The sequence below is a fragment of the Dendroctonus ponderosae genome, unplaced genomic scaffold, assembly GCF_020466585.1.
Source record: "Dendroctonus ponderosae isolate FM_Combo_2020 unplaced genomic scaffold, Dpon_F_20191213v2 Dpon_F_20191213_1, whole genome shotgun sequence".
NCBI classification, from domain to species: Eukaryota; Metazoa; Arthropoda; class Insecta; order Coleoptera; family Curculionidae; genus Dendroctonus; species Dendroctonus ponderosae.
In genome coordinates, this window is record NW_026017110.1 from 21,762,276 (window position 1) to 21,782,225 (window position 19,950).

The 19,950-nt window shown below is 34.1% G+C and overlaps 1 protein-coding gene across 3 annotated transcripts in view; it reads left to right on the forward strand.

Annotated features, from left to right (window-relative positions):
* LOC109538215 (homeotic protein ultrabithorax) overlaps nt 1-19,950 on the forward strand; it is a 178,424-nt gene that overhangs the window by 117,350 nt on the left and 41,124 nt on the right. For 2 of the 3 annotated variants that reach the window (XM_048667510.1, XM_048667513.1), the window contains 2 exons: nt 9,708-9,904; nt 11,992-12,563. In XM_048667510.1, the coding sequence (XP_048523467.1) occupies nt 9,708-9,904; nt 11,992-12,090 (296 nt within the window). In that variant the 3' untranslated portion in view covers nt 12,091-12,563. Of the gene's footprint in view, nt 1-9,707; nt 9,905-11,991; nt 12,564-19,950 lie in introns of those variants that run through there. The other variant, XR_007281770.1, reaches the window with a different exon arrangement.

The window sequence follows — 19,950 nt, forward strand, 5'->3', positions numbered from 1 at the left end:
ATAACTGATTGGTCTCATGAAAAACGGGAAAACTTTGGAAGACGATTTCGTATGAATTGCGATATATGTAATATAGTTGAAAGGATAGAGTGTGACAACAAACAAATACATCGAAATCCTTTTTTCCTATGCTAACTAGAATGTCCTGAGGAACACAAAGTTCTACATGAAGCCAGTGGTGCCCACAGTTTGGTCATTTGAGAACGTCGGAGATACTTTGAACAAGTGAAAATCTCAAAAACAAGGTTTATCTAGACTTCTAACTATCTAATGATTAACTGTTGATTCATTCTGCAAGTGTATTTCCTATTTAATGCCATAGTTTTTAAATATTTTAACTATTTGTCTTCAGTGATGCCAAAATTCGATCAGCGCAATGGGCGCGAAATTCCTTTAACTTCAATAGAAGTTTCTTCTTCCAAAGCTGTATGCCCGGTTTAGAGGAAGAAGATTCTAGTTCAGTAAAAGGAGTTTTCAGTTCTGGAGCAAATACACTGGAATAATGAATGAACGTTCGAAGCTACCGTTTAAATGGGTAGAATAGTTCGTCTTCACAATGGGCTATAGTAACTCAAAACTCTGTTAACTTCAATCGAATCTTCTTATTTTCAAGCTGTATGGACGATCGAGTTCTTTTATCTAATTAGAAGAATTTTGAGTTATTATGCTCCATTGTAAAGACGATCAAATTGCGCCTGAAGAAGAATATTTTAAATATTTAGAAAATATGCATTAAATCTATCGGAGAATGAATGACCGCTCTGGGCTTCTTTCGTTCCAAACCATATCTTATTTAAAAAAAATCTGTTGTTAACCAAACATGTTAGTAATCGACAATGCGAAAAATGAAAAGGGTCGGATTCAAGAATTAACCGAATTCGTCTTTGTTGACTCATTTACATTTTGCATCTCAAGGCTATTGAATTTAATAAAACAGACAAGGCAAAAACGTGTTATTAATTTAATTATTTTAGTCATTATTAAAATAGACTAGACTAGTTTTTACAATATACAAAATACAAAAAAAAGTTACAAAATTACTTAATAGTGTTGAAAATTTTGTGCATAGTAGATGTCTAGATAATCTCTCCAGTTGAGCCAAAACTAATGTTTTACCTGAATATTTCTTTGACAAATCTACAAGATTAAGGTAGATGTTTCTCAAGCCAACTCACTAGTCGACTCGAATGTATTGGAATTTTTACGGTGACCGAAACAATAATTCAGACAGCTTGTAATTTTGATGTGCAATTTTGCCATTTTTATACGTATTTGAAATATTTTAGAAAATAAAACGGTACTTAAATTTTAACAATGCTCACATTCTTTTGTTTCCTAATACTTTTTGCTACTTACCGAAAATTAATATCAAATATTTATTCTTATTCTAAACATATTAGACGCCAATTGGGCTATTGAAAAAATGTCAACTTCTCTGTAATAATCATCATTTATATTTACACTTATTTTATATTCCTTTCTAAAATCTTAGATGCATTTTCCGTTTATCTACCACCATAACAGTAATAGCCAGCCTATTTGCTTTAACCATATTTCCTTCCTTTAGTCGTAACATGAAATGGGGAGTGTCCTAAGTGATTTAATTTGACTTTCAAAAAGACTAGTGGATTTTACTCACGAAACCTTGGACGAATTTAGGTGAAATTATACATAATTGATTTTAGACGTAGTGATCACCGTAAAGTATATATGTTCAAAGGGTCGTTATATCCATTAATGCGCGGCTTATAAGGTTTTTGCAAGCCATAAATTACTCAAAAGGGTCTCTCTAAAGCAGCTAGTTCGTTGACATAAACAGGAAAATAATAGAAAATCATAGGGGTGCTACATCGCCTTTCTAATCCTTTTCAAATTTAGGTATCAGAACAAAGTTAGTATTTCTCGGAATTTATTTACCTGCTGCTAAGAGAAAACTGTACAATTTTTTAGCACAATAACTTTCGTTTTAGTAATCCAAAATAAGAAAAAAACAATTTCACATATTATGTCAAATGAAGTTGTGCAACGTTGTGTTTTGTTGTGAAAACACAACGTTTGTTGTGTTTTCGTATAATTAGCTACTGTACCAGTTTTTTGTTCGCTTGTTTCTAACAACATCATCAGGCATTCTTTATTACGCCATAAAGCGAATGAATATTTCCGAAAAGACATGAGTTGAGGGCATGCTACAGATCAGCACGAGTATTATCGTGCATCTAGATATGTAAAGGAGAACATGCCGAAGACTTGCAGTAATGAAGACCATATCTTTAATGTGCTCTCATCAATATGGACCATATCAGGAACTCTCGGTAAATATTCAGAAATCGTTAGAAGCCGATTGGACTGACTCATAACGATCCTGGAAAATTGGCGATTTACATGACGATATTTTCGAAGGATGTCGTTTGGAAGCATGGCAGGGAGCAATGGGTTGGCTTTATGTTGGCCAACTTAACACTGTTGCGACAATTGGAACTTCATTAGTGATTTTGCATAACTTTTGGAATATTCTGGAAATTAGCATGACGAATTTGAGGTTTCCAAATTTTGTGGAAAATATCTATGGGATCAATGAGAACCTTTCTGAACAGTCACTATGCAGAGCAAACAGTCAACATCGAAAAGTTAATCTTATTCATTTGCAATGTGCCAATTTCCATAAAGTATAGAAATGAAGGCCTATCCGAGTTCAAAGCGTACCCTGGTAATTAAGCAAACACGTGCCCACGACAGATAGCAAAGAAAAATGCCCGTCATATCTCCATGCAGTAATTATATTATTTCCAACAACATCCAGGTCTAATTTATTTTTTGTGTTCCGTCTTCTGGAAAAGAGGTCCCACTTGAGCCATACCCGAATTAAGAACTTTTTTATTTTTATCTCGCCATCGAGGCGCTCTCCCCAATTAAAAAACACCTCCCCTCGGTCTCTCGAGAAATAAAACTGACTGTATAAATGCATTATGGTTTGCCTAAAATAAAAACCGAAGTGACATAAGGCGTTCGGTTTCGTTACCCTTGGAAACCACCCTCAGTAAGTTATCATAAAGAAGAGAAAATGGTAGAAATTGGATATAGACGCGGTTAGATCTATTGGTTTATTGGTTGTTGGGGACCTTGGGGACCCATATGTTACCCATCCGAAATTTTGTCTGCAGTTTGTAGAGGTTTTTCGGTGAATCATGATTTTTGTCTGCACATTGCTTTATATCTTTCCTTCGTCATGTTTACTCAGTTTAAGTACTTGATTTTAAGTCCTATAACGAGACAAACAAAAAAACAAAACTCAATTAAATGAATGAAAGAAATAAATGAATAAAACGTATTTGTTACTTTAATTTTTGCAAGTGGAGAGTAAGACAGGAAGAAATCTTTCAAGTTGTTTAATATGTCGTTTAAGTTGGCATGTGATACTTCGATTAACAGTGTAGTGTTAAATCAATTGCACACTGAACATGAGTATCATAATTTTGTGTTATTCAAGTGTATATGTGCTTGTGCTTAACTTATCCTGAAATGGATAGTATATTTTTTAATTGAAACACTAAATAAGGTGTTTTTAAAAATTTTAGAATTTTGGCCTGAAGAAATCATGTAAAAGTTAGAAAAAAATGCAGAGCAGTAAAGGTTTTGGTTTGAAATTTTCAGACACATTTATTTAATAGCTGGTAGAGCTGGTTGAGTCACAAAATCCGCAAACGTTTATTTTTTGAGTAAAAGTTACAGTGATTTTTAGACGCACTGCATTTTACTTTATTTACCTAAAACAGATATGCTTGATATGAGTAGATTGGAATTTTTGAGATATCTGGACTTACAATTAAACAAATTTGGTTATAGACAAGAGCAGACTAATATTACTTACTTCCAATAGAATTATTAAAATGACGTGAATGAAATAATCTCAATTTTTATCTGTACAAATGTTGGTGGGTCGTAAACAAGTCATTCTCACTTTTTGGAGCATTTCGGTGTCATTTCTCAAACCGTCAGGATTGAACCAGTTTCCATTGTTAGACTAGTTTCAAGACAAATATACTTAAATTGCGAAATATTTTTTAAGTTGAGATATCTCCTAAGCCGTGACTAAAATTCGACTCAACTCTATCCATTTTTTAGATAAAAGACGTTGGATAATGTTAAATTATAATCAAAAGAAAAATATAATAGCTTAAAAGTAATAATTTGTTGAATGCCAGTAATGTACCTAGTTCAGAAAGCTCCTCTACATTTTGTAGTGAAAAGTAAACTTGATTTCAGTTTCTCAGCCTAAAAACTAAAATACCAGCTGATAAAAATTTAAGAAATGAAGTAGGTAAAGGTGAAGTTTTCACTCTCGGAATTTCCGAAATCTTCATTCTTCACTTTCGGACTAAGTTAAATTCGTTTAGATTGTCATATTTTAACCTGGAGCTAATATAAAAACAAAATTATCGAACCATTCTTCCGAGCCTTTTAGAGGCACCATGTATAACTAACCGTTATCGATGATGTGTCATGGATTTTTCACCGGAAAATCATCGAAAAAGTGGAATCTTGTGTATAAGCATAGTTGTATAAATATGGCTCTCATACTCATTAGCATAGCATTCCAAAGGAAATCCCATTTTGTGCTTCCGATTGTACACGCATAAATATGCTGGTGGGTGTTTCTTAAGCAGATTCTAGAAAAGCCAGTTTGTTTTCTATTGTCACGTTTCGACTGCTTCCTGCTATGAGTGACACCAGAAAAAAGTGAAATTAGATAGTCTAAGATTTCTGATACCAACTATACAAAAGGTGCTGGCGTAGAACCTGTTGTGGCTTACAAAAGCCTAGAAGCAAGAAAGCCCATTTTAGAACTACGCTTTAAGTTCACAATTTCCATTTTTTTGTCAAAATCCTTATGATATTGTCCACCTGAAAACTCTTCGCATGTACAACGAGAAGCTCACAAACAATTTAAATATTGGGTGAAAAAAACACTGTTCTATTTATTTTTCTTTATTATTAAATCGTTATCAATTATTTGATTAGTAATTGATTTAATTATTATTGTGTGTCAGAACATTTGCATTGCTATTGTAGACGTTCGATTCAAAAATTGAATGAGTTTTTTGCAATTGGATGAAATTACATCTTCAAATGTCGTTTTTAGTTCTAATCAATTTCTTTTAATAAGAATTTTAGATATTGCCAAAATTAAACTTACTTTACTCTGGGGTAAACTTCTTTGTTTTTGACAAACCTCGTAAACGACTGGAAAAATTAAAACTGGATGGTTTCATTGTAGGTAGACCATGCAGAACTTGTCATGAAAAATGCTATTTATCCAAAATAATGACATAAATATTTTTTACATCTAGGTCCAACCTACGGAGACATTTCTTAATTTCTTTGCTACAGGTGAGGTTTAGAGAATACTCGTTTAAAATCAACTGTGCTATTTTCAGTTAGTGATATACAGAGCAGTGTTTTCGTGCGTTTTACCTCAGTTTCTTGATTTACCGCTCTTGTACTCTACAATTATCTTGCCACTATGTCCGATCTTCAATAATGCGACTTTCGCCAGATTAACACCCACTTACTCATTAGCCATCGCACTTAAAATTTACTGTTTGATTTATTTGCACGTGTATTAAGCTCAATATGCAGCACGCGGTTGGGATTCGGGCTGTGCTCACTAGAGATACTCAAACCGCTGGAAAATATATGTCATCAACAAATGTTTTTAAATAAGGAATTGTTTTCCTACTTAATTCATCGTTCCGTTTTGAATTGTGTTGACAGTAACATAAAGATGTATATTCTAGGAAAATGGTGGAAATAAGGTTACCTACTTTAATCATTACATGTTTTTCCGATTGTTTATTTGGCTCAGCTAGATTTTCACGTTCGGAAGAAGCTGCGTGCTTTGGGTTTAAAAATGTACAGGCTTGAGGACCTTTTCTGTTTTTAAATGTAAATTTTCAGTCAAAGCGCCAGATGTGTTTCGCATATTTCTCGATTCTACTAGGCTGTTTGCAAACGAATGTTTTCCATGGGATTGTGTTTAAACCGTACCTGTAGCGATGACGCAAAACACACTTCAGGGTTTCTTACCTGCCCGAACCAACTAGATATAAAGACCTTTATCTCTGTCAAGCTGGCTTGGAATTCCACAGCGGGAAGTCGAACCTGAACACCAATCATGTTGCTTCCCTCAGCTTTGAATAGGATGCCTGTCCAACGGCCATTTCTAAGATGTTTGCGTCAGTCTCGGTTTGAGTGCCGTTTGTGACACATTTTTTTTCAAGCTGCCAAAACATTTGATAATGTTATTGTGGTAAGAGTCTTCAATTGTTCCTCATTTAACCAATTTTGTTGCTGATTAGTTGCTAGACTGTGTTCCCGTCGGAATCAATCAAAACTTTTCGTCATTCGACGCTTGGTTCTGTTTTAACAGCTAGTTTCTCAAATTAATTAAAAAGAAACACTTTCTTAACTAGTTCAAGAAGATATCGGACAAGTAAATTATTATTAATCACTTTTAGCTCTGGTTTTGCTCACTTTCTCCCTATGCGATTAAATCCCAATTCGGGCTTCTCACCAATATAAAAAAAACAAGAACACGTTTCGGTCGTTGTACCTATTTTACTCCTTCTCTTTTTTATTATCAGGTCCGCGTTCTCTTTGTACTTGAAGTTTTAAATTATACCTCTATAACTATAGACGTGTCAGGGATTAAGTGGGTGTTTCGTAACACGTATGAAAATAATAATTAGGTAGATTAAATCGCTTTTAAATAGTTTGGCCAAAGCTGCGTTCTCAAATTTGCTGTTTTAATGCAGATGAATCCGGCTGAAGCTGCAGGGTTTCGTTTAACTTTTTAATAGAAAATTTAATGGTTTTATTACTTTTCATATCCAGCTGTATTTAGATTTCTTTGGCACTATGATCATGAAGAAGAATCGTAATTATTTTGTCAATTTTACCTCCTTCAAGGAGGTTTGCCTTTGAGTAAGTTCAGTAATTGAGTCACTGTTATCACTGAAAGATGAGATGGAAAGTTACTAGATTGTTGTTGAAATCATGATGCAATTATTCAAAATTTCGATATTTGGGACACCGAAATTGGGACACTATTTAGGTATGCCCAACCCTGAGGTTGCCTTAATGCAAACGCTATTAATTTGTAATGGTTGCAAATATTCCTTGGTGGTTTCGCCACGAACGCCATGATTTTTATATCACCCGGATCTACCAAGAGTAATGGATTAGACATCGATGCGCGTTTATAATTTCCAATCGATAAAAAATTACGGACAATATACGACGACTATAAACCAACCAAACGGTTTTAATATTAGCCTTCCTGAGCCTGATAAAGCGCGATATCAGATAAACTCCACCCGAAGCAAAAAAATCACCACGGAGGCTCCATAAACCATCTTTCGTTTCATTTCTTTGTTTTTTGCCAAGTCTTCTTCTTTTATTAACTGGCCGCAGCGTAAGTTCAATCGCGCCAAGCGAGAGACCACACATTGCGATAACAATTAACAGGAATTCCATATCGATTTGTTTCCGAACTGAAATTTTGGACTGCGTTCCTTAATTACCTATCCATGTCAACGGTTTGGAGTAGCACAATTTATTCAGTTTACTTCATCAACTCTTTTTTTCTTGTTGTGTTGTTGATTAGCTTGTGGAATCTTGAACTATTTGCTCTAAATTTTGACCTTTTCTTCAGTTCAATGCAATTGTATGTCATTTAAAGCAAGGAATTTTTCAAATATATGAGGTTTGGCTGGTCACAATGCGGAACCATTCCTTGGGAAGCCCCTGCCATCACCTCTCAAAGATGAAATAGAAGGTGATACCTGCCGAAACGGTTACTATTCAACGGATTGCCCTTTTGTGAACGGCGTCTGAATTTTAGCTTTCAATGGGGCTTTTTATGTAGTTTGAATAAAAACTCCCAATATAGTTCTATTATGTCACCTCAGCCATACCGTAAAACCAAACTTCACCCATTATCCATATTGGCAGGTATTCTGGTGATTCCGCTTCTGTCGGCTTTTTCAATTTTGTAACGCTTTGGTCTTAGAAAATAACCTTTGTGAGCTTTTCTTTCACAGTTTATCCCACTGGTCTATCAGAGGTTTCGATCTTGAAATCAGTATAAGTTGTCAGCTCGTTTCTTCGGTTATACCTTACCCTTGTGCGTAATCGTTTTATAAAAATTAAATTTTCAATAATTGAAACTGATGAAAAAGCATTCAAGTCAGGTGATATAATTTAATACATAATATAACATATGCAAACATAAATTTGCAATGTTTATTTATTGCAAGCTGATCGATATTCTACGATATTAACATATGATCCTACCAAATTTATTCTTTATCTTTGACAACACATCTTTGTTCCTTGTGGTATTTTAAATAATTCCTAACAGTAAACTAAAAAATAGGTACGCCTATAATATTCTAGGCCTAATGAGACGAACAATAAATAAACTGAAACTCTTCGAGAAAGAATCGAGCTGATTATAATATGGATATTGATCACGTTATATCATTAAAGGCCAATTGAATATCGCATAAAATAAACTTTATCGTTACTGGGACTGTCCATAAATTACGACTAATATTTATTTATGACTTTATTATTGCAAAAACAAAACAAATATTGGGGCAGTAACATTAATTGTGTACAATATAGCAGAGATAATGATAAAATATGGAAAATATTGTTTAGTGGCGGCACAATTTTACATTTTATTTGATTTTCTGTTCTGTATCTAAAATTACGGCCGATCCTCGAAGCCGAATATTTTATGAATGGGCGAGAATGGAATTCTGGCTTATGAAGATCTAAATCGGTTTGAATTTGATAAAAATTATTTTTTCTGTTTTATAGTTTGATACTCAATTTTCAATTTAATCGGATGGATAATTGGAAGACAAACAAATGTTTTTGACATTAAAGAACACAATCTATGTATGACTATCGCCTTATCTATGCTAGTTCTGACAAAACAGAGCTTGGAGCTTTAGTTAAACTTTAATTTGCATTGAGGTTGAAATCAAAGATTTTTAGTTTTCATTTAATCACAGATGCTATCGCAGCAGATACTGCAATTGCTATAAATATCGAACGATTTATTCAAAATAGTTTTTGAACGGATACGAAGCAGTAATGTCCCCGTATGATTGCTTTTTTCCTATAACAAATTTCAAATGAAATTGAATGATGTTTTAACCGAAGACTTATTTAATTGCAGCTTTGCTGGATGAAGAGAATCTTTGATGCCATGATTTTGAATTAAGTTACTTAGTGCCCTCTTTACATTATGACACTACAATTGTTCATTATGATACTAAATTAAGTGCAAAAGTACTTACGGACATTAAAAACAACTTAAGAATTATCTTGCTCCGTCTTCACTGGAAGTTTTAGTCGAATTTTGAAATTACAATTTCTAAACACGCTACTTATTCGTTGCAAACTCGACTTAAAATAAGTAACCCAAATTTAACCGAAAAATATTTCAAAATTATCGTAAGTGTAGTAAGGAGGTTTTGTTATTCTTGATACAACTGTTCATAAGACAAATTTTATATTAAATGTGAAACAGAGGAGAGGCATCTAACAATGCATTCGTTTTCAATTGAAGAAATGGCTTCGACAACGTTAATTCCAAAAATGTTTTCTGGATTTTTAATTTTTGAATTTTTTTCTAGGTGCAAACGGTTTGAGAAGGCGTGGCCGTCAAACGTACACCCGGTACCAGACGCTCGAGCTAGAGAAAGAATTTCACACGAACCATTATCTGACCAGGCGGCGGAGGATAGAAATGGCGCACGCGCTTTGCCTAACAGAACGACAAATCAAAATATGGTTCCAAAATAGGCGGATGAAACTTAAAAAGGAAATACAGGTAAACATACGATTCTCATTACTTTTCTTAAAGGACGAAATGGCTTGCGGGCAAAGGTTTGGCGTCTTTCATGAATGCAGTAAAACCTAAAGAGCTTTTTGATCACAGTATCATACTTTAACATATCAAGGGAATTTTGTTAGCCACATATTTCTTCTCGTTCCATCGTTTGCTTCTAGATCACATTAACAGTGGTACTCGCTTTCCATTCGAGTTCATTTCAAAAAAAAGTTTTCTATTGGAGTTAAAAATTTTCTAATCGCACTCGGGTTGTCTGTAAGATGCATAATTTGCTGTCGATGCATTGTTTACGTCTAGTTTTCGATGAATGGTTTTCTGGTCCAATAAAACTGAATATATGGTTAATTTTTAGTAATTGCAATTTCGTTTTTGTATTTCCGTATGGTCTGCATGTACTTCTTTTGTTGCTTTATTTACTTTAGGTTTTAAGGATATTTGTAGTTGTTCCTATCTAGACGGATGCTCAACTCAAATTCCGTAGGCATTTGACCTCTTTTAGAGTTTTTCTGATTCAAACAATCGATCCCCCTGTATTTATCATTGAAAATCAGATTGCCCATTGCCGTGTACTGTTAAATCTTGTTTTAAGAAGTAACAATCCATAATTCGACACACAAAATTGTGCCAAAGATCCATTACAACGAAGTTTTTGCAAAATTTTGAGACTTATTTTAAAGCTGATTGATTGCGGTTTGTTCCACATGTCTTTTTCTTGTTTTGAGGGCCCTTGCATGGAATGTTGCACGTCAATAGTCAAAAGTTATGATTAAATTTCTCTTCTACAATACTTTATAGAGTTGTCGGTGAAAAATAAAAAATATGAACAATGAAGCTATCGCGACCCAAATTCAACGCATCTTAAAATTTAAGCTTACAATACCTACACTAAAGTATACTATTTAATTTCCATAGAACTTTCCGTGTAATCTGGCAACGCTGCGTAAAGTTTAGCGTAAATATGTCTAATCTATTGAAGTTGTAAATGTTTTGTAACATGATTTTATAAGCATTTTTCCCTAACACTGCTTTATTTTCACTGCATTTTAAGGAAAAATTAAAATGAAAGCGAAACTCTGACAGACATAAAATACATACAAATTCCATGTTTCTCGCAACACCAAAACTTCGATTATCCACTCGCAATTAAATGTTTAATTTTCAATGTTTATTCGTTTAATATATTAGTTACCATCAGCTATCGAAATGTTTGCAAATAATTTCACATACTCTTTTAGGTTTGTAATCACAGAATTTAATGAAGGAAAATGAAGATTGGACAAACACAAATTTTGTATATTTTTTGTTGGAAAACTAATTCTTCTCTATCTTGCAATTTGAAGCTTGCTCTCGTTTAAGCCTTTGCGATCCGCAGAGCTTTCAATAATGCATGTCATTCGTTAGCAGCATGTTCGATCAATAAAGCATGATCATCAGCATGACTAGGTTGAATCAATGTTTGAGAATGAATTTAGAGGTTTAACTCATTTTTGTCAATTAAATGGCCTTCAAAACGCCGAATCAGCACTTTAACTCATTCTGAATCGACTAAACTGAACTTTTAACTAACAGTTTTTAATTCCGAATGAATGATTTAGACGGTTAATTGAACTTCGAACCAGGTGGAAATGTTCTAGTTCCATAGCTTTATTGCCGCTTTTTCATTGGTCCACGGATTAAATTGTTTTTAGTTGTTTTTTTTTCTGCAGCCTGCAAGTTGCCAACCCCTCATGATCATTTACAAGTTCCGATTTCCTTCCATTATGTCCATGTTTCCTCTCCGTTCTCAAACCCCCCCCTGCCACGTAGCTCTGCTTTGTGCGGGTGGTTATAAAACCAAATGGTCCACAAGATCAAAATGTGCATTGTTTTTCTCAACTATTACGACCGGTAAAGTTCCGCTTTTTCTTGAAAGATGTGATTCTTCCTCACATGCAGCTCTAGTAGTTCTATTTGAACTAATATCCTAACTGCTAACTTTTGCAATGCGAAAGCATTGGCTACAAAACTGTCAACGTTCTCATTACAATCCGCTTTTCCCAAATACTAATACATAATTTTTGTTGCAGGCCATAAAAGAATTAAACGAACAAGAAAAACAGGCGCAAGCACAGAAAGCAGCAGCGGCGGCGGCAGCGGCAGCAGCACAACCAATGGATCAAAATTAGTTAGTTCCCCCCATTTTCCCCACCGGTGATAATGAAAGGATGTGGCTGAGTTCATTTACTTAACAGGTGAGTGATCTTCAGCCCTCAAAGTAGCTTTTCCGAGTTTAGCGACAATTTAAAGCGTTTATAAGGTGGAAGCAACGATAGGATGCGTTGGTCGCTAAAATAGCTGGAATTCCTTTTTTCATTGTACTTAAAACCGAATTCATTGCAATCAAATTGAAACTCGAATAAGAAAAAGCATGAATCCAACATGTTATTTATAGGGACATTCGTGTGCTTCGTAAATATGAACTGTACTTAAAATTTTCCATAATTCGTAGCAAATATTTTTAATCGGTGTTGTTTAGATTAATTTAAATACTAGATAATGATCTCCGATGTTATCCATGTATACGTAACTTATACCTTGTTTTGTTAATAGGTTTTCTTGCATGACGAATGCGTAGCCATTTTATATATTATTATTACTATTATGACAAATGTTTTGTTATTTTTTTGCCAAGTGAGTTAATAAATTCTTTTAATTTAACTTAATCAGTTTGTTTACTTTAACATACATTAGCAACATTCATTAAAAGTTTTCACAGAAAAATGAAAGTAATGCGTACATTTATGAAAATATTTAACTACGTAGTTGAAATAGCAAATGTTTAACTAGTCGCAAGGTGGATGGGTGCATGTATTTTAGTTTACTGATGAATGTGTCTACCGGCTTTCAAAATTCTATTCTTGAAAATATGAAAGGTACTTGCGACTTTTTACTGTCGTGGTTCTGCTCTTTTTCCTATCGACACTGATCTCAGGCGCATTGATTTTACCGGCTTTTAAAGTTTTAATCTTGAAAATATGAAAGGTATTTGCGACTTTTTACTGTCGTGGTTCTGCTCTTTTTTTCTATCGACACTGATCTCAGGCGCATTGATTTATCATTGTTAATTAATAAATGCCAAATGGAAATTATTATATCCCTAAAACTAAGAGTTAACGAAGTATTCTGCAAAAGTAGCTTATCGAAAAGTTCCACTACGTATCGTTTAACAAAAATTCTTCAGTTTTTTTCTCAAGTTTTATTTCCTACACGTGCCTTGATCCGATTCTTCTGAAGAATAATCATCGTTTTGAACTGTCCTTAATTTACCAGCGAAAATGCTGGGAATAATTGCACAAAACCACATTTTTTGTAGGTATTGCATGAAAGTGTTAAATTGAATTGAAAAAGAAAAACCGAAAAGTGTGTTAGGTAAAGTCAATTAGGAAAACCATAAAAATTATGTTAATTGCACGTCATTGAAGACTCGAATCATGGCACGAAGTAGTCAAAAATGGAACACTCCTCATCACACAGGATCAACTAAAATATTTAAACTGAAAAACTAATTAATTAGTATAAACGTTCATTTTGGTCCCATTTACAGTTTATCGATATAATTTTTCTAATGGACAATTGAATGATTTTCTTTAGCTATACCTACATTTTGAAAAAATATAAACTTCGAATTAAATCAGGCATCTTTACACACAAATTACATCAAAACATGGCACCAACCATCAAAGGTCTTAAAACCGAATAGAACATATGCCCACAGGAAAAACTAGATACGCTACAATGAATATTTGCTAAACAAAACTGTCCTTTCACACCCACACGCAAATGGTGATGCATCTGTACTCAATTAGTATGTTTTCAAAACAAACAATTAGATACACATATTGTAAATTTCTTTTATGTTGCCATTCCAAACATCAATAAATCGGCAAGCGACGGGAGGCAAACGATACTTTTTTGCCCGGAAATTTACCCGTCAGCATCCGATCATGAGATTTTATCCTTTCTCAAGCAAAAGGATTTACCTGCTTTGTGCGAATTGGTCATTGATGGCTGAAAAGGGTTTTTTAAAGGATTTTAGTTAAGGTTATTGTTGAGAAGCCAGATGAAGCGTTTTAGGTCACTTTCAAGGGTGCATCCTTGCTGTTCCCACTATTATTTGAAGCCACTTAGCAACTGATTGTTTTCGGGAACCTTTTGGCCTTTGGAGGTCATGTTCCAGACTCCTATCGTTTAGGTTCTTATCAGCGGATGCAACAGCGCTGCTTATTTCTCATGATGACTGGGAATCTACAATGTAAAATTTGTGCGAAATCTGCAGATATTTTCTTTCTCAAATTTCAATGGAGCCGTGTGTTGTGGTCGCTTCTTATCTAACGTGAATAAATCAAGCTAAACTAGCGTGTCAGTATCTACTTAGGCGAGGCCAAACTATTTCCCGCCTTTTTCCGTCTAGCCGATAAGATTTCGTTTCTCCAGTGAATCGTTAGGTTTCTAATGTGATATTATGGGTTGCGTTCATGATTATTCATCAAAACAATGTGAAATATTAAAAGAACTAATTACTAATTTTTAAAGCTTTGTGCGCTAAGGGGGGGTATTGAGTTCGAATCAATTGTCCCACAGATCGACACTTTCAAGTAGAAAACAATGAATAACCTGTCTTAAACCATTCACTGGTAATTCTAAATGCCGCCTAACAAATCTTTGTAATTTCTTACCTTTCTCTGACTCGATTTGAACTGTCAGAACATCAATAAAGCTATAAACCTCAAGACGGTAAACGTGCGCCATTTTACGAGCAACTTTACGGTCGTAAACATCATTACGATTATCCCCATTCAAATGGAAAGAGGGTGTTACTTTTATAACATTGATCATTTCAGCCAGCTACTTGTTTACACCGATTTTAATGGCGCTTAAGGGTTGACAAGCTTTGTCCGGTTTAATGGTCGATTATTAGTATGTAAATTTGATGGCCATTGGGATCAATTCTTCGGAAAGAGCTTATTGATCAGTTATATCACAGGGTAATAAAAAGAACTGATGTCGGAGGTAGAGTTTGAATAACATTCAATAATACATTTGTATGTGGGCGGAAAGTAGTAGGTAATTAGGTACTTACCTACTAGCATGGATAATGGAATAAAAAGAGTATTAGCACAGTCTGAAACTTATAATATAATACGATATTTTTAGTCCTAGTAAATATTGTTTATTATGACGAGTTTACTATCAAGATTTGTAGTGCAATATGGAATGAAGTCCCAATCTGCTTATTTTATTAAAGTTGTAGGCTTCAAATTTTCAACTATATATGGGGCAGTTCGAAATTAGTCATTTTTAACCTGAAAGCGGATAATGTAATCTTGCAATCTGAACCACACTACATTAACGCACCAAATTCACTTGTATGTAAAAAGTTAAAAGTGTAAAAGAAAATATCTTCAAATATGAAAAATTGCTGGTACTGCTGGTACCGAAAGGCCTTAAAGGATCCTTCACCATTAAGTCAATTTCTCGAAGTGGTACCTCTTCCCAAACACAAACAGGCCCTGCTTTCGCTCATTCTAAATGGATGTAACAATTTTTGTATTATACTCTGGCGTCATTTTTTATTAATTCCCCACAATAATTTATGGGGGGCATATTATTCTTCGTACTGATTAATCGGGCACAATTATGCTATTATGATTAATAGGCATAATTAACTTATTATCCTTAATGCAATAAATACTGTAATCACGACAATAATATGCATAATGAGAAAACCACACTCCAGTAATTGTGTTTATTTAGCAAGTCAGACAGTGGCAATGCAAATGTGTGATTGATTGAATCATCACCCGATTTAATATTTCTTATAAAAACTGTTTTGGTCTTAAGTTTAAATATTAACAATTTACAAAAATCAAATTGTAGTTGCGTTCATAAGCTCATTAACTCCATGCCCCTTTACAAAAATCACTAAAAATGTATACTATCACCTTTAAGAAAATCAGGACAAAACTGTAATAATGGGCAACACCGCGCCAAGTAGCAACTGAACTCGTAACTCACTCTAGAGGCCAACGAACAGACGACTACGTTGTGAGGCTGAAATCAAGTGGAGGAGAATGCCTATAAGCTTTTTAGTGCCTATAGTTGTGCAACTAACTGCTAGAGGGCCGTCGTTGTGAAGTAACGGGCGAAATCCGAGTGTGTGTAATTCGCAGTTTATTGCCTAGGTGGCGCGGTGCGTGGTATGCATGGCTCCTTATTTATTTGTTTTTGCTTTTGCTCTTTGAAATTTGTCTGTGTTTGATCTTGCTTTATGCTACTTTTGCCCCATATTAGTTATTATAGGTGATTGAACTTTCACAGCAAAACAACGCCAAGAGCATTTAATTATCATTTATGTAATTATTATTAAAGCATTTATTTCTATTATCAATCAGTAGATATTAGTTAGGTAAATACCGAGGAGAAAATACTAAAGGGGATTGAAATCGTAAATAAAGGTGAAATCGTAAATAAAGAAGAAAATGCTTTATTGAAAGTTCTGGTTGCAAAGTGCAAGCGGAGTTTTTGTCAAATCTTGATTCTAGACAAACATGTTGAAACAAAGTTGGCAGAATTCGTGTCGCTAAAGAATCACTAAAGTGCAACGAAATATGCATGAAACAGTAAAAGATTCGTATAAAGAAAGGACTGTAAAAAACTATAATGATAATCAGTGTTTTGTCTTATTTTTACGGCATGCCATATTAGTCTAGTAAATAGTAAATATATTTCCCATTATGTATATAATTTTGCGCCACGCGATAGACGGAAGATAGTTATTTTTCAATTCCCTACTAATTTTTCCATTAGTTACTTATTAATTAATTTTCCATTTAAGAAAATGCTGAAACTGAAACTTCACGCGTTTTAGCTCAATACTCAATAGGTTGTGAAAATAGAGACTGAACATGAAGCTATCTCGGATGATAATTAAAATTGAAAATTTGTCATTGTCTTCATAATTATATACTATCATGGCAAGACGAAATTATTGATTTTAAAAATGTAACTATTAAATGAAAAGTAAAAACCGACAGTTGAAAGCGGCTTTTCACTTTTTTCTCACTCACAAGCTAGATTTAATTTATTAGGTTCAAATCTGGCACTCTATTGATCATTCAGTTTCCTCTGTTTGCTTTTTTCATTTAGTTTCATTTCATTATCTTCCCAATCTCTCTTTGTTGAAAAGTTCGTAAAGGTAGGAGTTTGAACAAAAAGCTCTATTTCATGGTACGCGTTGGGCAATAGGTCGCATTTCTCAAAGGATTATCTTCTAAAGAGTTAGAAACGGATGTAGAGTTCCTACACTGCATGAGACATCTCTGGTATTGAAACATAGACATCTCTGGTCACCGAAAAACGACAATAGCATAAAAAACGTGCAGCTGAGGGTTTCGAATTTGGTGACCTCAAGCTGTTATATAGAAAGCACGGTTAATACCACCCTAAGTTTCTAAGAATGTTGCGTTCCTTTCAGTCCGATGATCGGAATCATGGGCTTTAATAAACCGATTTCACCCTACACGACGAAAGTCGCTTTCGGTGATATCGTTTAACCCTATTGATGTATTTAAATATAACTTCAACTCGAGTATTTAGAGTGAAGTAACTTCTGCAATCTGATCTCTTCAGTAGACGGGTGTGCGGAATACTTATAAAATCATCACAATATCACTCCACCTTTGGAGCCACGCTAGTTTACAATTCTGTTAGAGTTAGTTATTAAGTAAAATGAAGTTATAAATTTAAGTTAAGAAAATATTAAGAAAAATTTAAGTCATAAACGTCTTATTTGATGTTGCTTAACTTTATTCCGGAACTTAATTAGGCCTCCCAGATACATTTTGGGTATTTCTTAAAAAATTGCTATATTTGAATTTAATTTTATTGCTATTATAAATGGTTTCAACATTTTCCAAACGTTCCTATTATCAGTAGATGTTTTGCAAACTATTATCAAATAGTTAAATAAAAGCAAAAATATTTTCTGAATACAATGTATGTAAAAAATATTTTAGGCTCCTGGTTTCACAGTTTTGAAACATTGGTAGGTATTTTGGTTACCAAGATGGATGGTTATAGACTTTCTTCAAAAATTTCCATAAAATTTAAACTTTTACACGAGCAGATGCTATGCAAGAAATCAGAATTTTTGAAGGGTATCAGTTTCGAAAGTTGATCTTGTTCCTACCAAAACTTTCGTATTATTTAACTTATGCTAATTTTTAATACAGTTTCTTATTTATTACGTTTCTTATGTCCAGGTCTTTGTAAGCAGTAATTATTTCAGCTTGCGCCCGTTTGTTTTTTTAATTTTATAAATACGGTCAGAATATGGATTAAAGCGGCTCGAAACCAAAAAAACTGAAGTCGCACCACAGTATGATGCTCTAATTTAAGACCCAACTTCGGGCAGACATCGCCAAACAACTAATAATTGTTTCCTGGTTAAGTAAAAAATAATTTGCTAATTTAAATGCATTGTTCCAAGGCGAGCTGAAGTTTCACACCTTAAGATAACAGACTAATTAAACATTGATTGTGTGTTCGGTTGGGCTAAGTTAAACACACTTTGGGACACAATATTAGTTTTGCCACTTTGGCATTTTCAATCTTTTGCCCATATTCCGATAGAGCACGGCCTTTCGATTGGAAACTGAAATGATGGCGAGCATTGATGATTCCTTGGTAATAATTTCGGTTCATTTTGTGATCGCAATTCCAGCATTTTTCCTGGCACGCATTCCTGCAGTTGTTACACAAAACTTTCGCAAAAATTCCACCCTGAACAATAAAACTTATATTCGGCGAAGGAGGCCATTTATTACATTCTTCTCAGTAACGATTTTCTTTCTCTTCATGGGAGCGAGGGTGGAGAACCCCGCACGAGGGGAAATGTTTTATTGATCAGTCCCTTTTTCTCTTTCCCGCCCTTCGACCCGATCTCCTTCTTTCTCTAGAGTCACGTGTTTCGCTCTGGACATAATTCAACCTAGACAGTGGGCCATATTTTTTCGCCTTCTGAATGGTGTTTTGTGTTTTTAATTAATAACAAGAATAATCTCCAACCTGCGTTATTTATTGGTGGGACAGTACCATAGCGTGTTGCAACCTCAGAGATGAAGTGGTACTGACCTGGTCAGGTCCGTCGTTGACATTATGTGAGAAAAAGGCAGTTAAAGATGCCATCCTGCCATCCTGCAAGTTAAAATAATATATACGCTAAGCATGGTGAATGGGAGAATTTGTTATAAAAATGTTGAATTGACTACTTCCAAGCCGTGAACATAACTGTGTTATTTAAAGCATTTTATGGGCAAAATTTTATGTTTAAAATTTATTATTCTGCATATGCTCAACCTTAAGAAGTCGTGCAGAAAAATTATACGTATTTTGTAATTCGCACATTTCTGTAATTATACCAAATGAATCGACATTGTTTTTATCTGATTAGTAATGTTCGCTTCAACCTGAATAAATGTACCTTTAGTACTTACGACAAATTTATTTATCAATTTATTGTCTTTAGATAATAAATGTATTAGATAATATTTGGCGTTTCACATATTAATTTCTGTATATCCACAGTTATTGTCCAAACAGCATTTTCTTAACACATTCTTAAGCAAAAGCGTGTTTTCTAGATTAATGGTCTCACATCTTATAATAATCAGCTTATAGATTGTTTATTTATTCATGGGGCCCTAAACCAGTATAATGTTATATATAAAATACACACGAGTAAGTGAATCAAAGCACGTTTTAGACGCATGTTATTCTGAAGTTTTTTAAAATTGTTTAATTCGCTACTTATAAAAAGTTAATAATTCGACTCTTTGACTGTTGGTCTCTCAAATATCAACATTTTTGAACAAACTGACAATCTACGCAGCTGAAGAATCAATTTTTTTCATTAAGGTCTAAGCTAATCTTTGGCGTAATAACAGAAACGGAAAATATCGAATGTCGATTTCCCACATTCGGATTAT